The sequence below is a fragment of the Aristolochia californica genome, unplaced genomic scaffold (assembly GCF_029961685.1).
Source record: "Aristolochia californica isolate CCGP_79_NKW_82.1479 unplaced genomic scaffold, dmAriCali1.0.hap1 SCAF_7, whole genome shotgun sequence".
Lineage (NCBI taxonomy): Eukaryota > Viridiplantae > Streptophyta > Magnoliopsida > Piperales > Aristolochiaceae > Aristolochia > Aristolochia californica.
The window spans coordinates 39,560,214-39,586,874 of NW_027182268.1; the positions used below are offsets into that span (position 1 = coordinate 39,560,214).

The following is a 26,661-nucleotide window of genomic DNA, read 5'->3' on the forward strand; positions in this document are numbered from 1 at the left end:
TGCAGACTCTGGTGAGAACATTCATGAGGTGCAGCAAATCGCCTCATTGAAACTCAACTCCCCTCATTCATTGAAAAATCTGGATGGACAAAATAGATTACATAATTCGCACCCGAGATATTATTTGGCTATGTAATAATTTGGACTTTCAAGTATTCTAGCTTACAATATAAGAAAATAGATTTTCATTTTGTCATTTGATGTGAAACATGAAAAACAACTATTTCAATCATCAGATCGTGATTAATGGTTACCTTAATAGTTCAATCAAAGGACTATCTCAATTGTTCAATTGACTATCTCAATCTACATTAAATGACTTTTCGTATTAGATTAATATTGGGTCGAGGATATCATGAATTATAGTAAGGCCTTGTAATAAATACTCAAATGTTTTAATACAAATCTTGTGATTTTCCAGTATCAGGTCAGGTATATACAGATATTGGATACAATGTGTGCTTACGATGATATTATTTTTCTAGGGTTTTCCTTTTGGCTCGTTCAACCTTGTCTTTGTATTCTTACAAATATCAATAAGAAACTGAACCAAACTTTAAGATTTCAAATTCATTGTATAGACGAAAACTTTCTAGCTAAGTTAACGGTCTCTTACAATGTTTTAAAAGTTCATTTTTCCACAACAGACTGAAGATGCCACATGTGATCCAACTCACGCAGGAAGGCCGACACTGCAAGGATCAAAATAATGACTTCAGAGCAAAAGAGAAATTAGTTAGATACCCAACTATACTAATTTAAAATATTATAACAATGATATAATGCCTACATTTGAAGTTACAAGCTTCGAACAATACGACTCAGAGCAGAATTACTCTGAACGCGGTGAACCATAAAAACAACAAGAGCAGCCCAGAAGAAGAATTCAGGAACTTCACGCCACAGACGAGAGCTATATGGCCAATAAAATTTAAGGATACCTCTCAGAATCTACAGCAGAAGAAAGCCACCCACCAACCCCGATGTTTCCGGAAAAGCCTGCGATCAGCTTTCGCCATCCTCACTGGACTGCTATTCCACTCAGAATGCAATCTGCACAAACCAACAATCACGATTGAGCAACAATACTCAAATGTCTCTGAATCACCTAATACAAGTCACATTCGGAAAAAGAAAATCACCTACATTGGGAAAGCAAATGAACGTGCACTTGCCGTGCTGCTATCTGACCGAAGAGAAATGCTTCCAGAATATGCGATGTGTCCTGAATGTGCTATAGAATTGCGGAGAGAATGAGCCTCCGAAAAACTCGACTCACCAAGACCATGCTGAATAAAAAAACTACGAGTCGAACCAGTAACGAGGACTGCATCTTCTTCTAGCCAGCAAGAGCTCAGACTCCGCTCAGAAGGCGGATGATGGTCTGAGTTCTCCAATACATTTGCTCTGCCGCTGGTCTCTGGTGCTGAAGACTCTGGTTTTTGAGTGATGTTTCCTTGTTCAACTTCACTGTCAAAGACATTCTCTATACCACTGCCACAATTGTCAAACTCTTTTGGAAACATTCCAGCTAAAGTTGATGGGTTCTCCTGATCATTTGCATCCTGTGATCCATTACAATCTATCACCTTTCATGATGTCACGAAAATTTATAGTAGCACACCAACCATGAAGTGCATAAATTAAGTCTGCCTGGTGTTGTATGCGCATATACTCTTTGACTCATATAATTAGAAATAGAATAAAATGGAAAGCTAACAGAATGATCAATAAAGATGGCCATAGCTCAGGAGTCGAGGCCCATAAAAATATAGATTCTATCATGCTCATCATTAATGAGAAAGTGGGCAGCACTCATAGCAATATTATGGAATAAACTTTACAGTATTTTTTTCTTTTCTTTTCAGATGACTACTGGACTTGCACCAGAACGTCCCACAATGTCAACACCAGGAATTTTCAGTTATTTAATGAAGGACATGCAGGTAGTTTAACTGTTGACAACCCCCTGTCCTAAAGACTGGTGCTCCGGTTCCTTCCTGAGCTCAAATTTGTTTCTTAGTGTAGATAAAGCCCAATATCTAAAATAATGCTCCAAAGTAACATTAACTATATACCACCTGAATAGGATTAATCAACTCATGTGACATACTGGCCTCTCTGAAAAAACAAGTCAAAAGAACAGAGATGGACATTTACCAGAGGACTAGGTACCTGAAGGGTAAATTGCCGATCTCCATTTCCGTCAACATTGGATAAATCAGTACACAAGTCAGCTTCTGTTTCTTGCACTTCAGCCAATTTGCTAGTCATGACCACGCCAGCCTGGGCATTATCCATGATTTCATGCTCAGAATCCGGATGACCATCAACTCCCTCGAGCAACTTATCAGGACATATTAGGCTAGCAGCTTTCTCATCTTCAGACTTAAATGGACAATCAGAAACCAGAAGCTTTTGCGAGTCATCCGAGTTGTCCACTGCATTAGACAAGTCATATTTTTCTTTCACATCTGAGTGCAAAAAGCGTGCAAAACTCACATAACTCGCATCATCGCTCTCTAAAAGAATTTTGTCTGAGGAAGGCACTCCCTCATCGACACAGATGTCTTTCACTAAATGATAACTACTCGCTTTGAAACAGACAAGCCGCTTTGGAAGCTCTATTTCTGTTACTGTTTTATCGGTATATATGTCTGTTTCTTTTTCAGATAACTCAATTTCCCTAGAGGGAATAGGATATGGTGGGATGGTCTCACAAGCCACATCGCTGCTGCTTCTGAAAATTGAATTTCCCACCTTTGTCCAATATTTGGGTGCTCTATGTCTGACCTCTGTATCTGATACTTCTGTTGGTATTTCCCTGTCATGACTTTCTAAAGTAGATGTAATTCCACTTTTCTCCTCAATGAGAAGCCCATTATCTTCTTTTAATGGTTCTGCGCCTGAAGACATGTTTTCATATTCAATGACCTTAGGAATATTAGTAGAAGAATGGCAATGCACAGGTTCATAATCTGCCAAAGAAAAAAATTATGAAAGGCATGCGAGAGAGAGAGAGAACAGAAGACACAATATTGAGCATAAATTGAATGATAGCCAGACTCCTCACAAACGCATTGACAACAAAACTTGCATAGGAGGGCTTAGGCACATAATAAGGGCAAGCTTGCTGCCAACCAGTATACTGCATAAGGAGGCCCAAAGTATGCAAGAGAATATACCAAAAGTCATTTCAAAAAACTATGGAGCGAAGAGAAGCTACAACTGTCACTACCTGAGGCCTCATAGTGAAAAAGTAATAAATCTAAAGATAACATCTTATAAAAGAAGTTTAACTTGGAAATAAAGGTAGATAGGTAACCAGGAAAACTAGTGATTCCGACTACACACAGCCCTCCTCCTCACCCATAAGTTATGAACACAAATAGTGCAGGCAGTGCATTGAACTTTGTGGACTTCTACATGGAACATTCTACAAGATTTGAGGACAGCCAAGGCAACAGAAGAGCTGTCACACACTCCACCAAGCAAATAATTATTTGCAATGATAAGTTATTCCATATGTACTGTAAATCTTTTTTATGTTTTGACATGTTTTTGTTGTTTTACTAAAGCTCACTTGGAGTTTTCGTGGCCTTAAAATTGTATCTGTTCTTAAAGGATCTCTGCAGGATGTCGAGAAAGTTGGGTAAAAGAACAAACAACAGGTGACAATGAAGTAAGTGAGCTTGCATCAGTTACTAATACTCAAAATCAGTTACCCAGCTTTACTTGCAATACGAAAAATGATAAAAAAACAAAATACTATTAAGAATAAAAGAATGTCACTTAAGGAAACGTTGTGAATGAAACAGAAATATTACCTAGTTTCATTGTTCTACACTAGATGGAAGAAAAAAATTCTGCTCAGTGGCGGGCAGACATTAATACATCCAGTTCAATCCATTTTGAACAAATTGGTCATCAGGCAAAACACCTGCTGAAAAATAAAAGAATATCACCTGTGAGGAACTATTCAATACTGCAGCTAGAACCTGTAAATTAAACGCCTGCTCGTGGTGCACCATATTCACCACATTAGATGATAAAAGTATGACCTCAATGTTTGTAAGTCCCCAGAAAGGTAATTTCCAGTTCAATTAATCAAACTTACAGATATGCTATCCTCTTGTCTTCTACAACATTTAAGATCAGTATTTTTGCACCAAATTCAAACAAACAACTGTCCTATTTGGGTCAAAAGAAGAAAAAATGCCAGATCAGGCAATTTGTGGTGTCTACCAAGAAATGAATGAATCAGAAAGCAAACACGGTGCTAGGAATAATCCTGTTTCAGTCATGATTTATGACATAACACAGATACAGAGACCATGTTAAAAATAAAGTATGAGGCACAACAGCATGATGGCTCCTTGTCACACTGGGGATATGGAGGCTACAACGACAGGCAATTTGCTCTAGGCCAATCAAGCCACCCAATCCTTTCTTGTTGGGCATTGTTGCCTCTCAATAGAATCTTGCTTACTGAAACCACTGTTGCTAACTATAAGCACAGTGGTTGATCTTAGCTGAACTTTATTGAGACAGAAATGCTGACTATAGGGCAGAGATCAAGTAACCCAAAAAACTAACCAAGGACATTGTCTTTGAAAACGAAGAGGGCATGCAAAATTTATAGAATCAAGCTCCAAAAGATATAAAGAAAATCTAATCAATGAGAGGCAAAATCATCTTACACTACCAAAAATGAATCAAGTACAATTTTACTCATTCAATTAACAGTAGACTGGTCAAGAAATTGAAAGGCACAACCTAAAGGCATACGAACGTCTAGTCTTATTTCCCGAATATGTTCTTGACGAATTTTGAACCCCGAGTTGTTATGCTTGGCTTACACCTATCTTTATACCATCATCCAAAGATTCAGTTTTTTTCTCAGTAATACATGAAAGTAGAAAAGACTTGGCCCTTTAGTCCCTATGGGATTATGAAACAAGGAAGTTTACTTCCTCCCGAGATTTTGATTACAAATATTTAAATTCAATTATACTAAGAACTCAATGGGATGTCCTGAGAAACTAAAGCTAAAATAGAAGCATAAAAACAAACAAAAACGGTCCTCGTAAACTGGTAGATAAATCCAAACAAGTACAAAGATATTGAAGATCGGAAGTACTAGCTCTAGGCAAAGATCCAAAAGAAAGAAGAAAGAAAGCCTTTAAGTAAATAAGGCAAACCTTTCATTTAATCACCAAAGATGCATAGCGTCGCCTCTTCTGCAAACAGAGAGGAAAGGAAGGGATTAGAGAAGATAAAAGAACTTGAAAGGTCATTGACGTCAGAAATCAATCCGTTTGGCTTTGTTCTTTCACTTTCTTTCTTCTGAAAAGTACGTAAAAACTATTTTTCAGAAGAAAAAAAATGTATGTGAGAACTTGAGAACCCTCCAACAACCTTAAATCCTCGATAACCCACTTAACTTAATGGAAAATGATTATTTCGTGCTATGTTGCCAGTGATATCTATCGTTAAAGAAAATGCAGTGAAGAGCAAGAAAAAATGAAGATGGAGGGTTCACATTAAAAACAAGTAACCAACCCTACGATATCATAATGTCATGTAGGAGGGCATTTATTTTTAGAAACCGTCTCTCGCTCCTCCAGAGCAGAGAGCTCCTCATAAAGGAGCGGTATTAAATATCAGTTGGACGCAATAAATACTGGAGCGTCGTATCGACAGAGCACTTGTTGCAGAATAACCACTACTTAGAGCTGAAACTTTCCATGTCTAACCAAGGTATCGGTGGCGGGAATTCTTTCTCAGGGCAGTAACATTAAAGCGATTTTCCATTTCTAAGTCTATCAGAAAATCATATTTTTGGGATAGAATTGCTGTCCTTTCAAAATGAGAAATAGTTGCTGAACAAGGTAAATAACCTCTAGCAAACAACTTCTCCTTTATACGACTTCAGCAAGTTATCTGCTAAGCAGCTAGCAAAATCGACTTCACAAGATCGAGTTAAAAAAGTCATCAATTTCCAAAGATCATACATTTTGGAAGACAACGTTACCGCAAAAGAAATAGAAATTCGCTGGAAAATTGTTAGCGACCTTTGAAATGGAAAATCAAGTTTAACAAATTGCATTTGTGGAAAAAAATGGGCACCCGACCCAATTTTTACATCACGAATATTTTCATTACAAAGATTGAAGTATTGAACTTCAGTAAGAAGCTGCAGCTTCGCAATCTACAGTTTAAAACACACTGCTGTATCAGCAATGACAGAGAAAATCAAATCAAAATCCATTCACTCAATGACCGGAGCAATTCTTCGCAAGCAAGAGTCCGCAAGGATTCTATCCGAGATTGATGATTCTTAAAAAGAGATTCATGCACTTCCAACTTGCAAAAAACAGACAAAATTTTGACAAAGCGAACATTCAAAGTGCACAAATATCTTGAAATAATCTCTCCTAGAAAGGACGACACAGCATCTCGCCAGGCGTATAAGATATCTTTTGTCCAAGTTCTTCAGTATCCAATGATTTACACTGAATTTTCAACTCTTTCCAAAACCGCGTAAAAAATCACAAAGAAAAGAAAAAAAAGATTCCGATACTAATCCACTGAGGCAAAAAACACAAACTTAAATTTTCAAAATCTACTGATATCCCCGATTCTTCGAACTGTCCCTGTTTCATTGAAAAAAACATTTATCTATCGTAGAAGCGAAACGAAAAAATCTCCAATAACTCTCTCGCGACAAACTCCGACGAAATGTAGATACAGACTCCAAACCTTCTCAAAAATGTGTCATCTTCAGCTTTCTCCAAACATCCAGGAACTATCAGCAGATTGATAGCAGAGCACACTGCTCTCGCCCTCCGCTAGTCACCGGAAAGACACCAAGCAGTTGGCATCCACGGGGCGGCAGCTCTGCGATCTGAAATACCGGTCGAATCTGAGTAAGAATCTGTTTCAGTTTGCGGTGATTCAGTCCCTGAAAGTAGAGTGTATTTTATTCGGCGCTGATGATGAGAAGAACGTTGTTCTCCCCCCAGAGGATAGTAGTTTCGATTTGGAAAATTTTGCAGGCTCTTCTGGCGTTTTTCCCTCTGGACCTCACGTGCGAATGGCGTTGACATGCTTTTAATATGCATCATGGATAGTGCATTTGCGCCTTTGCGCTAGCGCCGCGCTTTAAGGGCTCCACATGCGGAATTTCCTCCAGAACTTGGTGTTTGCAGTGCCTGTGGTCTAACAGAATTAGAAGACCCCCCCGCGTCGTGGGGTACCAAATAGACGTCATTTTCGCATTCGTCAGCTCTTATTTAAGGATATTATATGCATGGTCGTGCGACCCGGACTCGTACCCGACTCGGATCTGGTAAAATCTTGGTCAGATTAGGTCCGGTTGCCCCTCTAGTCTAAGACTCAGGATCAGTGTTGATGGAGGACAGTTCGGGAAGAATTTCAAGGAAACAGATAAAATGAGTTATTTTTAAATCATTTTGTTCCTTCTAAAATCTGAGTTAGACCTAACACAATTTTGAATTAATGCCGAAAAATATATAATCATATTTATACTATCTATTTTAAATATGAGTAATATAGTAAAAAAATTCATGTATAAAACAACCAATCTCAAATTCTTGAAAGGAAGCCCAACTTGAACCTAACCTACAAATGAAGCAGAGTTGTAAAATGGGGTTGAGACGGGGTCGGGTTTAATGATGTGGGATTTTTTTGGGTTCACTTAGGGTTGGGGATGAGCCTGACCATTGCCCACATGCTTAAACGGGTTTATTAGATTAAACAATCCTACTTTAACGTCAATATAAATTCATTGACTTAGTTAAGACATTTTCAATAAAATAGATAGATAAATTCGAATTGATATATATATCATGAGGTTGGCCAATACAACCTAAAAGACTAATCGATTAAGTACAAAAATCCACCACTCAGATATCCATCCCGCCCATTCTCTACCGCCTCGAACACGGGACGTGGCGTGCCCCAGAACACATGATGTCAAGAGGTTAGCTAATACAACCTAAATGATTAGTCAGTATGGAAAGTCACCGCTCACAATAGTGGACGGAACCACTCTGACAATATAATCCAATTAAATACCTCTGGAAACCCTTACCAACATCAACTAGCTAATTAATGATAAGTAAAAATCCATTTTAATCAAATCAACCGTGAAAATAATACGTGTACCTGAAATTTATTTATTGCCGAAAAATGATAAATCATAAATAATCTTCTAAAAAGCAAAAGATCGAAGCATTAATAGTTCATGTAATTTTAATTAGTAAACAAGAAAAAAAAAAAAAACCACTGCGATACCTAAAAAACAAGTGACCCGCACACCATTGACACTACCGTGCGCGGGTTGTCTGGTGGCAGAACGGGAAGACGAGACATTATTTTGCTTTTCGCGTAGGATGAGATGTGGATACAAGACTGTCCCCAGTGTCCGTTTCTCTCTTTTGCCCCACCCCAGTCCCCAAGCCGCTAACGACATTGCACCACACAGGTGGGACCAGCTTTGAATAAAATAAAGCCGGGAGCCATCACGTCAGCTGGTCGTGGTGATGACGATGGATCACCTTCGCTTCGTGGGCGCTGCGGTTCTATTGTTGGAGGGGGAAGTCCCACCTCTAGTTTATTAGGCTCGGCTTGGTTTGGTAGGCGAATTACGGGACAAGAGGAAAAGTCAGAAAATGAGCGTGTCGGTGTGCGCGCTTGCACGGACCATCGGAGCATCGCAGTCCGTGACGGGGTGGGCCATGGGGGGTCGGTGTCAGATTAGGGGTCTGATTAGGGTGGAGCGTAATCTTTAACCACTAGATTTAATAAAGGAGAAGGGAGAGACAGGGACCCATGGACGCCCTTATCACCTTTTTTTGTGTCAATAAATGAACGGAGAGTTTCAATTTATATTTAAAATTATAAAAATAATCAAAAATAATATTATCTTAAATTTAATATCGTTGAACTAAACAGAACTTTTTTCGGGCCGAGTTTGAACGATTTATAAATCGGTTTGGCTCGATGCCACCTTAGTTATATATAATTTTAGATTATTTATTTTTTATTTAATATTTAATCACTAATTCAAAATTAGTACAAAACGGGTGCCTGCAAAAAAAAAAAATTGTAACAACATTAAAAATCCAATCAATTTCTCAACTTCTCCACCTTGACCCTTTCCCCATTATTTATGATCCATTGGACTTGCTTTATAAATGCTATTAGTTTAAGAACTGTAGACAAAGACAACTCGCGCCTGTGCGTCCTCACCTTTTGTTTGGACGGTTCCAGAGGTTCGTTTCCGCGGCCAAAGTCCAAGAAACAAAGGTTTAATTTTATTCTGAATTAAGTTGCTGTTTAAATGGTAAAGAATATCATCACTCATGTTTTACTTCAGACCTATTTAATCACCATGAGAATTGCTGCTATTTTATATCTAAAGCACGTACACACGTCGTCTATTCTTTTGGCTCGTATTTCCGACGGTCTTTCGTATGGGTTCTCCTATAGGTATTTGCTGGCCCGAGGGCATGACTGCTACGTTAATAGTCGCTGCACTGCCTTAATGATTTGGAGTTTTCGAGTGCGCGATGCGATGGTAGGAGAATTGGCCGCCTGGCCCCATGGCCGCTTAAAAGGGCACTGCAACTTGACCACGATGGAAGAGCAGGAGTTTTGAGTTTTGACTTTCCAGTTCTCAAAGGCATTCGTTTAGTCTGTGTATTCTTAAGGTTTTATTTAGGGAATTTTATTATATTATATTTTTTTATATATAAATATTAGTACAAATAACTAACTTCTGAACTTAATATAAAAAATACTCAATACCTCTTGTATGATGCCACATGAGATCCCAAAGGGTTTAACGACATGTCATTGAACAATCAACTGACACATCGCCAAAAAGTCACATCACCCAGTAGGATGCTATGACATACGGACATATCATAGAATTGTTTAAAAAAAAAAATTAAATATTTTTAGATTTTATAAAATTTAATTATAAAAATACATTAAAATATTTAAATGTTTTTAAAATTATTTATTTTAATATATATATGTATAAATATATTAATACTTTTTATTTATGAAAATAAAATTTATAATAAAAAATTTAATTTCTAAACAAATTTAAATATTTTTTAAAAAATAAAAAATGATTTAAATAATTTTTTAAAAGTATTATTTTTAAATATTTGATATTTTTGCAATTAAAAAATATATATCTATAATAAAAGGTGTTAAATAGGTAAGAATAAACTATTTAATTTAATTAATACGAATTTTATGTTTTGTTATTCTAAAAAAAGGTAGAATATTTTTACGAAAAAATAAAAAATTTAAAACTAAATTATTTTTACTAAATATTTAATTAAATTAAATAACATCTTAAAGTGAAATAAAGTATTAATTATAAAAAAATAATAATTTTGAAATAATTAATAATCAAATTTTATATTTTTGTATTATATTCAAGTAAAGGTAATGAAATGAAATGTGTATGAATTTTTAGAACCAGAAATTATTTTTTTTAAATTATAATTACACAATAACCTTAATCAATCATGAAAATAAAATGGGAAAAAAAGTGAATTGAAGTAGAGGGCTTATGTGGCATTCAATGACATGGCGCATGAAGTGCGTGTGTGATGATGTGGCATAATGAGTTTTACATTGCTTCACTCGAAATTCTTTTAACTCCTTTCATACCGGATATATATTATATAAAATTCAGGTACTAAAGAGGTGCGAAAAATTGATTATCCATTTTCATTTTGTTTATAAATTGGGTATTGGGTAATTGGGTGAATTGACCCAAATTCATAAATGAGTGAATATTTTGATTTTATATTTCATAAAATTAAAAAAATTTGGGCAATGGGGTAAAAGTGCCACCCCTATTAGTGGGTGGAGATGAAGAAGGGAAGGGGTCAACCCCCTCGTTGACCCTCTCTCATCCTTCCTCTTTGAGCAAGAAGAAGACCCCACACATAGTTTTTATTTTCTTTTAGTTTTAAAATTCTTATTTTTAAAACAATTATTTATAAGAAAATATTTGGAAATATTAAAGATATAATATTATATAAATAAAATAAAATATTAATTTATTAAAAATATTATATTATGTTAAAATATACTTTAAAGTTATTACTTTAAAGACTCTGAACTTGAGTCCAGTAGGCGAGCTTCTTAAAAACAGAAAGAAAAAAAGGAGCACAAATTTACATATATGCCACTTCACAGTATTGAACGTGAGGAACGGAGACGGAATCGAACTCGCCAAGTTCAACTTCAACTCAATGCCGCCCCTTACGGTGTACAGATGGCTGAAGTGGCGGATTTATAGTTTTTAAAATATCTGAAAGAGAGACCCTCATATTAATCTGATCTCCCGCGGAAACTCCGTCCTCATCGTATTTGTTCTTTTCTAACCGTTGGTTGGTTTTTTGTTTTCCTATTTCTTTTTATTCGTTTGGAACACTACCTTGTGTGATTAGGTCTGTAATTGTTTTTACTGCCTATTGCAGATGGCGACTGAGCTGAAGCCAATGACGAGTGAGGCTATTGCTCTTACGGAGAGGAAGATGAACATGACTTTAGGTATGATTCTAGTGTTTAGGGTCTAGGGTAGAGCTGGGTGATGTTCAGGGTTTAGGGTTTAATATCGTTAATTTTATTCTTCGTTATAGATGAGATTATCAAGAAATCGAAGAAACCTTCGTTTAAGTCAAAAAATACGCGAGTTGCTGTAAGTACTCTTTTTCGTGAAATTTGAAAATATTCTTGGTTTACTTTAATCGATGGCTTAGTTGCTAAGACATGCTAATCTGTACAGAACGAAAACCGTGGTTCTTTTCAAGGGAACAAATTGCGAAGGTGCAGCAATTCATGGACTCGGGATCATCTCAGGTATCTTGAGTTCTTCCTCTTAAATTATCCAACACAATGGCAACTAATTTCTCGTGAAACATTGGAAAATTTAGTGTATACATCCATGCTGTCCTTCTCGTTTATTTATTTATTTATTTATTTATTTTCACATGTTCTTTGGTTTTTCCCATTGCTGTTGCCATCTTACTAACAACAAGGGTCTTGGTTATTGCCTGTCCGCCAAGCACTTGGTTAACAGGAAGGAAGATTAATAGTTATGTCTTGATATTTTGAAAGGGCCGTAGATGGAACCAGATCCAATAAATAATTATCTGGATATCTAAAATTCGAAAATACCTATATTATCCGTCATCAGATATGTAGACTATCAGCATCCAAAAAACTTAAAAACAATGATAAATAAAACAGCAAAAGAATTTGAAAAATCAGCTTATAAAGTGGACCAACATGTGAGAGGGGAATATGTTTAATTCCACAATCCCAATGCCAAAACTTGGTAACAAAATCGTCATCATATTTGTTCTTTTTTGTTTCTCACTGAAGTTTCAACGCGATAACTCCAAAGCTCCGCTCTGCTCCTCTGCCCTAAAATTCTACAGCTCTTTCCCGGTTTAAGCCTCACACTTTAGGTTGGAATTCCTGTATTATAAAGAACTGGTGAATTGTTGTAATTGTTGGTCTTTTTCTTGTTTTCTAATTTATTTTTCTTTGGTCGGAACCCTACCTTGTGTTATTTGGCCTGTAATTGTTTTTATTACCTATTGCAGATGGTGACTGAGCTGAAGCCAATGACGAGTGAGGCTATTGCTCTTATGGAGAAGAAGATGAACATGACTTTAGGTATGATTCTAGTGTTTTCTCTTGTGAAAACTTTTCTGATTTTATCTTTACAACTGGGTAGAGCTGGGTGATATTCTATTATTGTTAATTTGATTCTTCGTTATAGATGAGATTATCAAGGAATCAAAGAAACCTTCATCTAAGTCGAGAAATACGCGGGTTCCCGTAAGTACTCTATTTTCTTAGAATTTGAAAACATTCTTGGTTTACTTTAATCAATTGCTTTGTTAATAAGATACGCCAATCTGTACAGAATAAAAACTGTGGTTTATTGAATGGTGGCTCTTTTCAAGGGAATGCTGCCAAGGTGCAGCAATTCATGGATTTGGGATCATATCTGAGACAGGTATCTCTAGTCCTTTCTCTCTGTTATGCCTTTTATCTTAATTTATTTTAATATAACTGAAGTATGAAGCTCTGTTCTTAGATGGTTGGGCTAAGAATGAGTTCTTCTGTTGCTCTTGCTCCTCAGGGAGTTCTCAGCCAAAGTAGGTCAAATTTCACAGGAAACCAGTTTCCTTTAACCGCAGAAGTTGCAAATAAGGCTGTTGTTACTCCCATCCACAACAGAGCGTTTACCTGTTTTAGGGTTGGCACTTGGAACAAGCCAAGGTATGCCTGATTACAGCTGCTCTAGCCTATGATATAATATTTTTCTTCTTGGTATTTGAACATTCCATCCTATTTCTGCACAGGTAAAAGATGTTACATTGTTTTGAACGATGGAATATCATATGTCGTACTTTCAGTTAATATGCTGGAGACATTCATGACGCCCTCGTCTTACATCTTGGGTTATGCATTTGGTTGCTCTTGGCATAGAATCAGCATTGCTTTGAGCATTGGGCTTTGTTCATGTATTAGGGGATATGTTTTTTGCACATGTTGGCTTAGCTTGTGTGAAACTGGGATTGTCATTACCATTGATTTTCACACAATGTTGAAGAACTGGTATTGTTCTCATCTTGGAGAAGAATATATGGAATTTTTTTGTGAGACTGTGTATGGATAAGATGGAGGGTTTGATGATGGAAGATGTGGCTTATAAGTGTGTCTAGTTGTCTTGGTGCAAGGCTGGTTCCGCTAGGCTCTGCTGAGGACATCACGAACTTTTTGATGCTGATATTCTACACACTGGAACAGTTCTGCCTGTTACAACTAATCTGGTAGAGGAAAGCTGAGCTTACTGATGTTATTAATAGAGTTTAAATTCAGGTAAAGATGTGTGGAAGTGTCCTTATTCTATTCAAGTGCCTGATGTTTGATAAAGATTCAATTGGAATGGCAGAGTTACAGAGTTGTTAAAACCTGTCGGTGTCAGAATGCTAGTGGTTCTGTTGAACCCTTCAGTTGTTGGGTTGGAGCTCTATTTGTCCCTGGGAGATGGGTGGCTGCTCAGAAAATTTTGGAGTCTGCAGTTGGTGTCGAGTTCAGCTTACGGGTTTTTGTTGGTTCATTGGGAGTGGACAAGGGATGTGCTAGAAAATAGGGGTCACCAAGAAAGTTGTTGATCTGGTTGAGCTTGTAAAGCTCAGTCGGTGCTTTGCTGATTGGGGTAGAAGATGAGACAGCTCTATTAGTGTTCTCCCTTGTCCTGACTGCTCTAGTATCGGTTTGTGTAGAGTGCTATTTTATACATTTAGATGTTTCCACTGGATGGTAAGTTTGCCCTTGTTACATGTGAGCTAGTAAACTATTATTATTATGGAGGATGATAAGAAATTATCTATCGCTCTTGATTGGGGTTGGAAGTGCTGCTGTTGATGCTGATCTGTTGTTTGACAATGATGGTGGTTTTCTCCGGTGCAGGGTTCCATCTATTCCAGTCAATAGGGAGGCTGCTCATGCAGATTCATTCACAGGTGGCCGGGTATGCTTCTGCTTGGCTTTTTTTTCTATTTTTATGATTTGTTGAAAGAAAATTTTAAGAGGAACTTATGGCGCAAGGGTGTAAGGAGATTATGACTGGATACTGCCATATGTATTTCGGTGTTCAGGTCTTAGTGTGGTCTGTTGTTGTTACAGAAATGGTTTTGTTCCCATTTGAAGGATGGTGAAGGAAATGTGTGTAGAGAGTGGAGCATGATTAGACGGTTGTTGTGGATATATACCTGGAACTATTGTTGGGGCTGCACACGGAACACTGTGATTTTGTTTATAGGTGATTTGTGAGGATAGCCAAGTTATTGAATCTGTGTTAATGTTTTGAACAGGCAAAGGTTGTGCCTAAACAGAGGCCACAGACTTTGGATTCTCTATTTGCTGAGATGAAGGAGCAAAGGATGAAGGCCATGTCGAGGCAGTGACCTGTGGTGAAATATGGCGGATTAGGGTGTTAATTTGTTGCAAGGAGTTTAGAAATAGTTGCTAGTAGCTTTCTAAACATAAACCTGCCTGTTGGATTATGGTGCATCTTCATCCTTTTCTTGTATACTTCGTGCCCTGATGCAACTTTTCAACCTACTCGTCAAAGATTAGAAAGTAAAGGATACTTTAAGATGACATGGCACAAAGTGAAAGGGAAGGTGAAAATACTTCTCACAGCTACCAATAACCCAAAACTTGTCATAAGGTTAGTGAATTCACTAGCTCGCTCACTCTAACAAAATCTTGTTTTATTTTTTAAAAATATTTATGAATTTAAACAAGTTGAAATTTATCTTTAGTTTATTAAAAAATAGATAAACAAAATTATTTTATAAAAATTAAATCAGTCAGAGTAATTTAATATAATAAAATATCTTCTTTTTATTTATATAAATTCATAATTTTAATAATATATTTGATTTCTAATTTAAGAGTGGGAATTTAGATATTACAAAAGTAAACAATTTGATTAAGTATTTGTGCCATGTCATCTTGATATTTAAAATCTAAAAATTTATTTATTTATTTTTCTTTTCTCTCCTCTTCCCTTTTTCCTCTTCTAGTCAATTGCCAGGGAAGATGAACATTAAAAAAAAGTCGTTATTGTTGGAATGTACAAAAAACCTATTGAACAAGCATTTGGGAAGAGAATAGGTGAGACCGGTTGCTTTCGTCAATGGCATTAATTCTCTCTTGGTGAACTTCAGGGAGTCTTTTTGGGCTATTAGACCCAAAAACAAAAGATTGAAGCCTTAGCCTTGCCTCAGCCGCCATGGCCAACGTTTTCTCACTTGGGTTCTCTTTTGCGTAGGCAACGGCTGCAAGGTAGGTCTGCCTCGCCTCTTCCATTTGCTGCATATCAATGTCATCGACTTCCTCTTCTTCCTGTCAGATATTTCCATGACCAGTTTATTATCAAAACTGAAGAAACAGAACTTTGACTGCATGAGAGTGTGTATGTGATGCTAATGTTACCAAGAGAAAAGGAGTTTAACCAGCCAGAATCTTAAACTCTGTTCAAGTCTAATTATGCTTTCAACTGAATTTTGAGACAAACTTTTTTCTTTTTATATGGATTTAAACTTCCAAAAGAATATGCGATTTGAACTCTTTCATGACCACATTTAGTTCTTTTAAACATCTGGGGAGGCTACCCCCTTAAATTGAAAGATTTCATACAAACTTTATAAAACAGATGAAACACAAAGGACAAAAAGTGAGAATTAGCCATAGATGACCAGTTCAATTCCAGCAAGTTTGTGTTTGTTTTCTATGAACAATCAAGAAGGAATGAAGTTTACTTAATATGCAATGATTCAGGTAACAAGTTGGGCTTACCACAAGGGAAAGCTGATCAAAGTAATCAAGGTTCATGTTTTTCTTATCATCATCATATGCAGTTGGATCAGTTCCTGCAAGTGCTTCAATTACTCCTATTATTTGTGCAGTTTCACCTTCCATGGAGTCCACATCTTCTTGAAGGTTTGCAGCTTTACAATTTGCATTTACTACTTCCCATTGCAATTTTTCCAGTGCTGCTTGCTTATCCGCAAGTTTAATCTACAGAAGCAAAAGCATGAGGTTAGTTTCATGGCAACAAATAAGACATAGAGAACGAGAGACCTGGCTCACAAGTAGCAATATCATTGTTTTTATTCTGCTCTCTTTTCAGTGGTGCGTCCAAGGGTAGATGGTGGTTTTACAATAAAAAAATTATGAACCAGCAGAAAGACTAAGAGAAGATTACAGTGAATTGGAGCTACAAATCTCTCTAGAATAACTCTTCCTTAGACTATCAACGTATAAAAAACTAACGAAATCCAGTTATATTTCAATACAAACACTACACACTCAAAATTGTATAAAACAATAGCATTTCCAAGTTGACACAAATCGTTGAAGGAAATTTATTTAGCAACAAAGAGAAGTCAAGGACATAACCAGACAAATCTAATGGCTGGCTATATAGATTGTTTATGATTAGCCCCACATCAGAGTTTTGCAACACATTGACTAACTTTAAGGAAAACTAGAATCCTGCATCTGAGAGCAAAGTCACAGATTTAAATTTATTTTTTTCTTTTCCCGAAATTTATATATCATGGCATGCATTGAAACCAAGACAGATCTCACCACAAACAGGGGATGTATGCAAATGGGCTTGGCTTCACTAGGCAAATAATGAATGACAAATGAAAGGTTCACATTTGAGAAGGTGCGGGATGACAGGACAATTCACACATAGCAAAACAACAAGTAAAGGGCACATTCAAAGTTAAACAATAACAATAATATAACTACTCCTGACATACCTTGGCATCAGAGAGTTGCAGATTAGCAGATTTTATCAAAGCATCCTAGCATAGCAAAACAAAAAGTATAAGGCATATTCAAAATTAAACAATAATAAAACCACTCTAGCATACCTTGGCATCGGAGAGTTGCAGATTAGCAGATTTTACCGTAGCATCCTTTTCTGCTAGTTGGCGTTTCAAGTCTTCAAGTTTTTTATGAACCTGGTTCATCTGATTAATTGAAGTCTCAGCAGATTTGAGGAGTTCATCTTTTTCTAGTAATTTCTTTTGCAAGTCCTCCACCCGCTCACGCAGCATCACTAACTCATCCTCATCCTTCTCCGTGACCAAAGCCTTTGAAGAGAGCATTGAATGGTCATCTCTAGAGCTATCTCTGTTATTACTTCTGCTGTGGTCATTGCCTCCAACTCGCTTTTTAGTGGGCACTGTTTGTGTTTTCCTTCCTTTCCCATCAAGAATCTAGAAAATCATAAACAGTAATATAAGCAATGCATCCGACTTGTTGCAGCAAATAAACTTCTTTCATAAGTACAAAAAGGGGAAATGAATTCCATAGAAGCCAAAAAATAGAGAAGTCTAGCTGTTTCATCCTTGTCTTATTGGTGCCCTAAGTTACTCATGCAATCTAGAAGCTTGATTTGGAATATGAATGGATTCAACAAATGGACATAAGAAAGAGGGAGGAAAAGGTGAATGAAAGGATAAACTTTGAGTTCATCAGAAATTGAGTCAAAGTTACAATAAACCTCTTCAACCTCATATTTATAAACACCCTCCCTGAGTTTCCAAATCAAACTCAGCCATAGAAATGCTTATCAAAGCAACTTACTAATGTAAGACTCGCAAGCAATTCACGTGTATACTACCAATTAGTGTGAAGTCCGAGATATTGGGTTTACAGTGTTTAGAGATGAGCTGCAGTTCAAGCCTCACCAAGTATGAAGTTAATCAAAAGTTACCAATCACTAGCATACGATCAAACAGCGAAAGATATTGAGTGTCAGATGAGTGGCATCCGAAATGTTTAATAAGTGGTATTTTAGTGGCGCGCATTTCAAATTGCAAGATTTCGTTACAGAAACGACCAAAAAATAAATAAATAAAAAAACAATAAAGTTTTCACAAATCAAGAGCAAAAACTATGCAATTTAATGCTCAAACACTTGTCAAATCCCAAAAATGTGGTCCGAATTGCTCCAAAAACAAAATAGTCATCAAAATTAGCTCGATACACTTCTAAGAATCTTCAAACAAGTACCTTCTTGTGATGAGATTCTCTTGCTGGAGTCCGTGTATAGATCAGGGATGCACGGCGAGTGAATGACGCATTTGCTCTCCGATCCTTCTCACAGCATCCGCCCATCAATAAAAATTCCAAGGAAGGGGAAAAAATAAAAATAAGAACTTGGTGAGAAGAATAAAAAAAAAAAATGCAACGGAAGAAGAAAAAGAGCGAAGAAGAGGGAAGAAATGAAGGAGATTAAGGGTAGAGTACTGACCATAAGGGATTCAACGAGAGGGACCATCTCAACGAGGTTCTTGAAGAGGACTCTGTCAACATTTCCATCGTTTGGAGGGGCATTTGAGGAAATGGGGTGAGAAGAGGAGTGGTGATGTTGTTCCGAGAGCCACGATCTCGGATCTAAGTCTCCGTTTTCATGACCCAGATCCAAGAAATGCTGCTGGTCGAGCATCTCTCCCAAAGCCAATACAGATACTGGAAAAGAGAAACCCGCCTGTAATCTAGAGAGAGGAAGAAGAAGTTATTCGGATTTTCAACGGAAGAGAAGCAGTGCCACACTGCGAGCGAGCTTCTTAAAAAAGAAAGAAGAAAAGGAGCATAAATTTACATATGTGCCACTTCACTGTATCGTACGTGAGCAAGTGATTGCAGAGGTGGTGAATTTGTAGTTTTTAAAATATATGAGGGCGTTACGTAAGAGAGAACCTGCAGAACGTTCGGCCCGCCGTCTATTATTTTTCTCCGAAGATTATAGTATATTATATTTAAACGAAAAAAAGGGTAAAAAACAGGACGCCATCTAATTTATAAATTATTTAATTTTTTATTATTATTTTACACTTAATTAATATCTCTGCCTTCGTGTTGATACATTTTATTTTTTATTTTTTAATGGTGTTCATGTAAATAAAACATTTTTTTTGTGATGATAACTACTGAATTTTCTCATATGATCCGGTGTTTGAGGAGGAGTCCTTATTTGTAATTATAGAGTTGGCCAGGGTATGCTTACAAAAAAAATTTCAATATTTCTAAAAAATACGAGTAGTTTTACTACAATAAACATATTTCCAATCCCCCCGATCATTTCGGTCACGACCACAAGAAAAGTAAGAGTAACCTTCACCTCTATTATCAGGCTTACTAATATAAGATTGAAGGTTAAGAACATCTGCTTCTAAGAGAGTTCCACCTAACTCGTTTTTATTTACAATTGCACCTTTAACTTAAAACTCTATTAAAAGTTTCTTCAAGGGTGGTCACTTCCTCATGGACCAACAAATGGGATCTAATAGCATCATACTTAGACCCTTAAATACATTAAAACTGATCTGGAATAGTTTACATAATTCGATCTATTCAATCGGATTTTAGTTATATAAATAAACTGAGAGAATTTCATATCTGAGCTCTTAGCCGTCTTCTGCATCCTGTGTATTGGAATCAATTATTAAATATCACCAAACACTACAATTCAATACACCAAAGCGTCAATTAACTAAAGGGAATTTTTCCAAATTTCTATGCTTGCACAGTCAAGTGGGCCCTACATCGAATTCAATTAGGGCAATTTAGTACCCAATTCACTCAATTTTTGAACCAATAGTGATCAATTTCAGCAATTGACACTATAAATTGATGAAAGAATGACCTAATGGTAAGAAACAAGGATGAACAGCTTTGTTGCCTTGGTGTCCGAGCCACAAAGGCCCGTTGAGCTTCTTTATAGTCAAGTTGTAAATTTACAAAAGGATAAAAATACCCTTCAATACTAAAAAATTACATATCTCCTAAAATACATGTCTAAATTGAAAGAAAATTTAACTAAAGATAAAATAAGTCATTATCTAACTAATGGTCATACTATAAGAGAAAAATGTAATGTAAAAAATATAAAAATACCCAAAATACCCCTAAATTTATATTTTATCAATATTAAAATGTAACCAAATTCCATTAATTTTTTATACTAGTCCAAGGAAGATTTAATTTAGAGAGATTTGTAGCTCCAATTTCACTGTCATCTTCTCTTTGTCTCTTTGCTAGTTCATAATTTTTCTTTGTCTCTTGCAGTTTATCGGTCAAAGTTGAATATTTTTTATATTAAATTTAAAAGTTGGTTATTTGTGTTAATATTTACTAAAAATTAGACAATATAGCAAAATTTACTTAGAATCCAGAAACCATAATAAAAACATACTGAAATAAATAACTTATTCGCATTATACATTTAATACTGTTAATGAATAGTCCCTATAGATTAGTGAGATAAAAGATCTTGAATTTATTAGTTGGCCGAAGAAGTTAGTTAATTTTGGCATCAGAACTTCCGGCCCAAAATTATCCACGTGCCTCTAATTGTTTTGGGATAAAGCTTTGCACCCAATTTAACAAATACAATATCATTAGTCACCCCAAATTCCTCGCAAGAGCCAAAATCTGGGGGAAAAAAACAAATTCTTTCAGTAATGCAGCACGGTCACATTATACCGAATAACGGCATCAAAGCCCACGCTGGAGTGAGTCTGTGCCAAGCAAAATCCGCGTCCAAGCCGGAAAATCCCCGTTCCTCCGACAATCGGCATCTCTCTCACCTCCCTCAAAACTGGGTTCCTCCCCAAGACACTGAAAGAGCTTCCATTGTAAGGCCCGCTTACGAAACTGTATGTCAGCATCATCGAGAGGCTGAACTCGTTCCCCAGCGATGCCATGGCGTACATCCCTTGTGCTCGTCCGACCAACTCCGAGCTGCGCTCGGGTGAGACGGTGAGCGGGTCGTCGATCACGTACAGCGATCCGAACGACGCTGCGATGGGGTCCGAGGCGGAGAAGTTGAGGGGTTGGCTCGGTGCCACCCGGGCGACTGTCGCGTTCGGTCCATCGACGACGTCGTGCATGTAGAACTGGAGATTTGTCGACTTGGTTTCAAAGCCATCCGCAGCTGCTGCAAATGGGAGGAGCAGAGTCGTAGCCAGAAGCAGAAGGTGTCTCCCCGCCATTTTAGTAGCTTTCTTGAGCTTTTTTCTATCTGATTGATCTGCGCTATAAAAGGGGTAAGTTTATGAAGAGGAAAAGCAGTATGAATGGGGGGAAAAAGTAGGAGTGTGAGGTGACCTACTACCCACTTTCCGTGGCTAATCGAGTGTTGAAATGGTATACTGAGGTGATAAGAAACTTCGCAAGCATGAACGCCGACGGATTAGAAGCTCCACAGCTGCTCATCGCCATCGTTAATCGTGATCAGATGGGAAGAACAGAAGCTATAACCGGTCATCTTCGTAACTCGTCCGCAAGACTTTGAAAGCCGTGAAATCGAAGTTGGAAAATTGCCTCCTAACCATGAAATTTTCTGCAGGGTGTCGTGGAAAACTACGAAAAAGTTATTCTGCTTTGATCTGACTGGCCAGTGTGAGTTGTGACGCCCGACGAGGAACCAATTGTCACACTCTACTTTACATCTATACCGTTGGTGTTCATTTTTTTACATATTTATTTTTGTATTAATTTCATTACATTCGTCAACCACCATTGATATTGGAGCGAGTAGGAACCATTCATCAATGGGAAACTAAACCAAGTGTCTCATGAATTTAACTAACCCGAAATGATAATCTCATTAATAGATACATGGGGTTCAACCAACAGACCTTCGCTATTTCATTGCAGTGTTCACAGAAACCAGAAAGCTGGGAACAAGACTCGCAATTTCATCTGCAACCAACAGTATCATTTACCTTCTAATCTTTGACGAGTAGGTTGAAAAGTTGCATCACTTCAGGGCACAAAGTATACAAGAAAAGGATGAAGATACACCATAATCCAACAGGCAGGTTTATGTTTAGAAAGCTACTAGCTACTATTTCTAAACTCCTTGCAACAAATTAACACCATAATCCGCCATATTTCACCACAGGTCACTGCCTCGCAATGGCCTTCATCCTCTGCTCCTTCATCTCAGCAAATAGAGAATCCAAAGTCTGTGGCCTCTGTTTAGGCACAACCTTTGCCTGTTCAAAACATTAACACAGATTCAATAACTTGGCTATCCTCACAAATCACCTATAAACAAAATCAGAGTGTTCCGTGCGCAGCCCCAACAATAGTTCCAGGTATATATCCACAACAACCGTCTAATCATTCTCCACTCTCTACACACATTTCCTTCACCATCCTTCAACTGGGAACAAAACCAAGTCTGTAACAACGACAGACCACACTAAGACCTGAACACTGAAATACATATGGCAGTATCCAGTCATAATCTCCTTACACCCTTGCGCCACAAGTTCCTCTTAAAATTTTCTTTCAACAAATCATACAAATAGAAAAAAAAGCCAAGCAGAAGCATACTGGGCCACCTGTGAATGCATCTTCATGAGCAGCCTCCCTATTGACTGGAATAGATGGAACCCTGCACCGGAGAAAACCACCATCATTGTCGAACAACAGATCAGCATCAACAGCAGCACTTCCAACCCCAATCAAGAGCGATAGATAATTTCTTATCATCCTCCATAATAATAATAGTTTACTAGCTCACATGTAACAATGGCAAACTTACCATCCAGTGGAAACATCTAAATGTATAAAATAGCATCCTAGACAAACCAATACGAGAGCAGTCAGGACAGGGGAGAACACCAACAGAGCTGTCTCATCTTCTACTCCGATCAGCAAAGCACCGACTGAGCTTTACAAGCCCAACCAGATCAAAACAACTTTCTTGGTGACTCCTATTTTCTAGCACATCCCTTGTCCACTCCCAATGAAGCAACAAAAACCCGTAAGCTGAACTCAACACCAACAACAGCAGACTCCAAAATTTTCTAAGAAGCCACTCATCTCCCAGGGACAAATAGAGCTTCAAGCCAACGACTGAAGGGTTCACAGAACCACTAGCATTCTGGCACCAACCGGTTTTACCAACTCTGCCATTCCAATTGGATTTTTATCAAACATCAGGCACTTCAAATAGAATGAGGACACTTCCACACATCTTTCCCTGAATTTTAAATCCATTAAGATAACATCAGTAAGCTCAGCTTTCCTCTGCCAGATTAGTTGTAACAGGTGGAAATGTTCCAGTGTGTAGAATATCAGCATCAAAAAGTTAATGATGTCCTCAGCAGAGCCTAGCGAAACCAGCCTTGAACCAAGACAACTGGACCCACTTATAAGCCACATCTTCCATCATCAAATCCTCCAACTTGTCCATAAACAGTCTCGCAAAAACATTTCATATATTCTTCTCCAAGATGAGAACAGTACCAGTTCTTCAACATTGCGTGAAAATAAATGGTAATGACAATCCCAGTTTCATACAAGTTAATCCAACATGTGCAAAAAATATATCCTCTAATAGATGAACAAAGCCCAATGCTCAAAGCAATATCCCACTTGCTGACTATATGCCAAGAGCAACCAAATGCATAACCCAAGATGTAGGATGAGGGTTTCATGAATGTCACCAGCATATTAACTCAAAGTATGACATATGCTATTCCATCATTCAAAAGAATGGACCATCTTTTATCTGTGCAGAAATAGGATGGAACGCTCAAATACCAAAAAGGAAAATATTATAACATAGACTAGAGCATCTGTAACTAGGCATACCTTGGCTTGTTCCAAGTGCCAACCCTAAAATAGGTAAATGCTTTGTTGTGGATGGGACTAATAGCAGCCTTATTTGCAACTTCTGCGGTTAAAGGAAACTGGTTTCCTGTGAAATTTGACCTTCTTTGGCTGAGAACTCCCTGAGGAGCAAGAACAACAGAAGAACTCATTCTTAGCCCAACCATCTAAGAATAGAGCTTCATACTTCAGTTATATTAAAATAAATTAAGATAAAAGGCATAACAGAGAGAAAGGACTAGAGATACCTGTCTCAAATATGATCCCAAATCCATGAATTGCTGCACCTTCGCAGCATTCCCTTGAAAAGAGTCACCATTCAACAAACCACGGTTTTTATTCTGTACAGATTAGCATATCTTATCAACAAAGCAATCGATTAAAGGAAACTAAGAATGTTTTCAAATTCTAAGAAAATAGAGTACTTACAGGAACCCACGTATTTCTCGACTTAGATGAAGGTTTCTTCGATTCCTTGATAATCTCATCTATAACGAAGAATCAAATTAACGATATTAGAACATCACCCAGAATCAAATTAATGATATTAGAACATCACCCAGAATCAAATTAACCATATTAGAACATCACCCAGAATCAAATTAACGATATTAGAACATCACCCAGCTCTACCCAGTTGTAAACATAAAATCAGAAAAACTTTCACAAGAGAAAACACTAGAATCATACCTAAAGTCATGTTCATCTTCTTCTCCATAAGAGCAATAGCCTCACTCGTCATTGGCTTTAGCTTAGTCACCATCTGCAATAGATAATAGAAACAATTACAGAACAAATAACACGAGGTAGGGTTCCGACCAAAGAAAAAGAAATTAGAAAACAAGAAAAAAACAAACAATTCACCAGTTCTTGCTAATATAGAAATCCCAAACCAAAGTGTGAGGCTTAAACCGAGAAAGAGCTGTAGAATTTTAGGGCAGAGCAGAGCTTCGGAGTTATCACATTAAAACTTTAGAGAGAAACAAAAAAGAACAAATATGATGACGATTTTGTTACCATGTTTTGGCATTGGGATTGTGGAATTAAACATATTCCCCTCTCACATGTCAGTCCTCTTCAGAAGCTGATTTTTCAAATTCGTTTGCTGTTTTATTTATCATTGTTTTTAGGTTTTTGGATGCAGATAATCTCCATATTTGAAATCGAATATCTGATGACGGATAATATATGTATTTTTGAATTTTAGATATCCAGATAATTATTTATTGGATCTGGTTGTTCCATCTACTGCCCTTTCAAAATCTCCAGTGCTTGGCAGACAGGCAACAACCCAGACCGTTGTTATTAGTAAGATGGCAACAGCAATGGGAAAAACCAAAGAACACGTGAAAAAATAAAAAAATGAACGAGAAGGACAGCAAGGAAGTATACACTATATTTTCAAATGTTTCACTAGAAATTAGCTGCCATTGTGTTGGATAATTTGAGGGGAAGAACTCAAGGTACCTGTCTCAGATATGCTCCCGAGTTCATGAATTGCTGCACCTTCGCAGCGTTCCCTTGAAAAGAACCACGGTTTTTGTTCTGTACAGATTAGCATGTCTTACCCATTAAGCCACGATTAAAGTAAACCAAAAATGTATTCAAATTTCACGAAATGAAAGTACTTACAGCAACTCGCGTATTTCTCGACTTAGACGAAGGTTTCTTCGATTCCTTGATAATTTCATCTATAAAGAAGAATCAGATTAACGATATTAAACCCGAACATCACCCAGCTCTACCCTAAACCCTAAACACTAGAATCATACCTAAAGTCATGTTCATCTTCTTCTCCGTAAGAGCAATAGCCTCACTCGTCATTGGCTTCAGCTCAGTCGCCATCTGCAATAGGTAAAAAAAAAAAACAATTACAGACCGAATAACACAAGGTAGGGTTCCAAACAACCAACAGTTACCAGATCTTGATAATCCAGAAATCCCAACCCAAAGCGTGAGGCTTAAACCGAGAAAGAGGAGTAGAATTTTAGGGGGGGGAGAGGAGCAGAGCGGAGCTTCGGAGGACACTTGAGAGAAAAGAAAAGAACAAATACGACGAGGATGGAGTTTCCGCGGGAGATCAGATTAATATGGAGGGTCTCTCTTACGCAACGCCCTCAGATATTTTAAAAACTACAAATTCGCCACCTCTGCAATCGCTTGGCTGTCAGTTGAACTTTTTTTTGATTGGGCGAGTTCGATTCATCCTCACGTTCGTTACTGTGAGGTGGCACATATGTAAATTTATGCTCCTTTTTCTACTTTCGTTTTTTAAGAAGCTCGCCGGTCTGCTAGGGCCCTTGCCCTAATGGACTCCAAAGTGCAGTCTTGGGCCTATTTAAAGCTATGAAATCCAACAACTAG

General features: G+C 37.3%; 5 protein-coding genes across 22 annotated transcripts; 1 reads left to right on the forward strand and 4 right to left on the reverse strand.

The window, feature by feature from the left end:
• On the reverse strand, positions 1–5,467 carry LOC137937161 (uncharacterized). Of its 8 annotated transcripts, XM_068782246.1 has the most exons (7): positions 5,202–5,467; positions 3,828–3,943; positions 2,161–2,978; positions 1,147–1,565; positions 791–1,053; positions 617–692; positions 1–79 (listed from the first exon to the last, which is right to left on the reverse strand). In XM_068782246.1, exons 2-5 carry the CDS (start codon positions 3,835–3,837, stop codon positions 945–947), a joined length of 1,356 nt encoding a protein of 451 aa, XP_068638347.1. In that variant the 5' UTR covers positions 3,838–3,943; positions 5,202–5,467; the 3' UTR covers positions 1–79; positions 617–692; positions 791–944. The 8 variants fall into 8 exon arrangements, with proteins under 8 accessions (XP_068638347.1, XP_068638351.1, XP_068638349.1 ...); XM_068782250.1 differs by lacking the exon at positions 1–79 and having other exon boundaries at positions 437–692; positions 942–1,053; XM_068782248.1 differs by lacking the exon at positions 1–79 and having other exon boundaries at positions 437–713.
• A 5,801-nt stretch (positions 5,468–11,268) lies between these two features.
• On the forward strand, positions 11,269–15,174 carry LOC137937562 (uncharacterized). 5 transcript variants are annotated; one of them, XM_068782637.1, is made up of 11 exons: positions 11,269–11,444; positions 11,535–11,607; positions 11,697–11,755; positions 11,843–11,916; positions 12,666–12,738; positions 12,845–12,903; positions 12,992–13,084; positions 13,211–13,350; positions 13,434–14,397; positions 14,548–14,608; positions 14,952–15,174. In XM_068782637.1, the coding sequence occupies exons 4-9, from the start codon at positions 11,896–11,898 to the stop codon at positions 13,435–13,437; spliced, it is 390 nt and encodes a 129-aa protein (XP_068638738.1). In that variant the 5' UTR covers positions 11,269–11,444; positions 11,535–11,607; positions 11,697–11,755; positions 11,843–11,895; the 3' UTR covers positions 13,438–14,397; positions 14,548–14,608; positions 14,952–15,174. The 5 variants fall into 5 exon arrangements, with proteins under 5 accessions (XP_068638738.1, XP_068638735.1, XP_068638739.1 ...); XM_068782634.1 differs by having other exon boundaries at positions 13,434–13,953; positions 14,027–14,608; XM_068782638.1 differs by having other exon boundaries at positions 13,434–13,953.
• A 429-nt stretch (positions 15,175–15,603) lies between these two features.
• On the reverse strand, positions 15,604–19,192 carry LOC137937065 (protein MICROTUBULE BINDING PROTEIN 2C-like). Of its 2 annotated transcripts, none has more exons than XM_068782102.1 (6): positions 18,920–19,192; positions 18,679–18,762; positions 17,568–17,879; positions 17,418–17,462; positions 16,444–16,665; positions 15,604–15,990 (listed from the first exon to the last, which is right to left on the reverse strand). In XM_068782102.1, exons 1-6 carry the CDS (start codon positions 19,112–19,114, stop codon positions 15,730–15,732), a joined length of 1,119 nt encoding a protein of 372 aa, XP_068638203.1. In that variant the 5' UTR covers positions 19,115–19,192; the 3' UTR covers positions 15,604–15,729. The 2 variants fall into 2 exon arrangements, with proteins under 2 accessions (XP_068638203.1, XP_068638202.1); XM_068782101.1 differs by having other exon boundaries at positions 17,532–17,879.
• A 1,805-nt stretch (positions 19,193–20,997) lies between these two features.
• Positions 20,998–21,891, reverse strand: LOC137937454 (dirigent protein 1-like). The gene is made up of 2 exons (XM_068782514.1): positions 21,789–21,891; positions 20,998–21,700 (listed from the first exon to the last, which is right to left on the reverse strand). Exons 1-2 carry the CDS (start codon positions 21,889–21,891, stop codon positions 21,126–21,128), a joined length of 678 nt encoding a protein of 225 aa, XP_068638615.1. The 3' UTR covers positions 20,998–21,125.
• A 253-nt stretch (positions 21,892–22,144) lies between these two features.
• Positions 22,145–26,336, reverse strand: LOC137936849 (uncharacterized). 6 transcript variants are annotated; one of them, XM_068781768.1, is made up of 10 exons: positions 26,217–26,336; positions 26,070–26,142; positions 25,930–25,988; positions 25,765–25,842; positions 24,988–25,060; positions 24,727–24,785; positions 24,546–24,638; positions 24,280–24,419; positions 23,022–23,074; positions 22,145–22,670 (listed from the first exon to the last, which is right to left on the reverse strand). In XM_068781768.1, the coding sequence occupies exons 2-10, from the start codon at positions 26,140–26,142 to the stop codon at positions 22,654–22,656; spliced, it is 645 nt and encodes a 214-aa protein (XP_068637869.1). In that variant the 5' UTR covers positions 26,217–26,336; the 3' UTR covers positions 22,145–22,653. The 6 variants fall into 6 exon arrangements, 4 of the variants coding, with proteins under 4 accessions (XP_068637869.1, XP_068637868.1, XP_068637870.1 ...); XM_068781767.1 differs by having other exon boundaries at positions 23,014–23,074; XM_068781769.1 differs by having other exon boundaries at positions 22,578–22,893.
• Positions 26,337–26,661: the final 325 nt, after the last annotated feature.

What these genes read in the sequence shown, in the direction of transcription:
- LOC137937161 (XM_068782246.1), bottom strand. An exon ending in TTCAGGTACCTAGTCCTCTG is followed by an intron (nt 1,566 to 2,160) that starts GTAAATGTCCAT and finishes AATGGATCACAG; the next exon opens with GATGCAAATGATCAGGAGAA. An exon ending in CGTTCATTTGCTTTCCCAAT is followed by an intron (nt 1,054 to 1,146) that starts GTAGGTGATTTT and finishes TGGTTTGTGCAG; the next exon opens with ATTGCATTCTGAGTGGAATA.
- LOC137937562 (XM_068782633.1), top strand. Translation starts at nt 11,896, where the DNA reads ATGGACTCGGGATCATCTCAG. An exon ending in GAAGATGAACATGACTTTAG is followed by an intron (nt 12,739 to 12,844) that starts GTATGATTCTAG and finishes TCTTCGTTATAG; the next exon opens with ATGAGATTATCAAGGAATCA. An exon ending in CGAGAAATACGCGGGTTCCC is followed by an intron (nt 12,904 to 12,991) that starts GTAAGTACTCTA and finishes CAATCTGTACAG; the next exon opens with AATAAAAACTGTGGTTTATT.
- LOC137937065 (XM_068782101.1), bottom strand. Translation starts at nt 19,114, where the DNA reads ATGCTCGACCAGCAGCATTTCTTGGATCTGGGTCATGAAAACGGAGAC. An exon ending in GAGAATCTCATCACAAGAAG is followed by an intron (nt 17,880 to 18,678) that starts GTACTTGTTTGA and finishes ATGATTTTCTAG; the next exon opens with ATTCTTGATGGGAAAGGAAG. An exon ending in TTGATCAGCTTTCCCTTGTG is followed by an intron (nt 15,991 to 16,443) that starts GTAAGCCCAACT and finishes AATATCTGACAG; the next exon opens with GAAGAAGAGGAAGTCGATGA.
- LOC137937454 (XM_068782514.1), bottom strand. Translation starts at nt 21,891, where the DNA reads ATGGCGATGAGCAGCTGTGGAGCTTCTAATCCGTCGGCGTTCATGCTT. An exon ending in CACTCGATTAGCCACGGAAA is followed by an intron (nt 21,701 to 21,788) that starts GTGGGTAGTAGG and finishes TTTATAGCGCAG; the next exon opens with ATCAATCAGATAGAAAAAAG.
- LOC137936849 (XM_068781767.1), bottom strand. Translation starts at nt 26,142, where the DNA reads ATGGCGACTGAGCTGAAGCCAATGACGAGTGAGGCTATTGCTCTTACG. An exon ending in CGGGAGCATATCTGAGACAG is followed by an intron (nt 25,061 to 25,764) that starts GTACCTTGAGTT and finishes TATCTATTGCAG; the next exon opens with ATGGTGACTAAGCTAAAGCC. An exon ending in GAAGATGAACATGACTTTAG is followed by an intron (nt 24,786 to 24,987) that starts GTATGATTCTAG and finishes TCTTCGTTATAG; the next exon opens with ATGAGATTATCAAGGAATCG.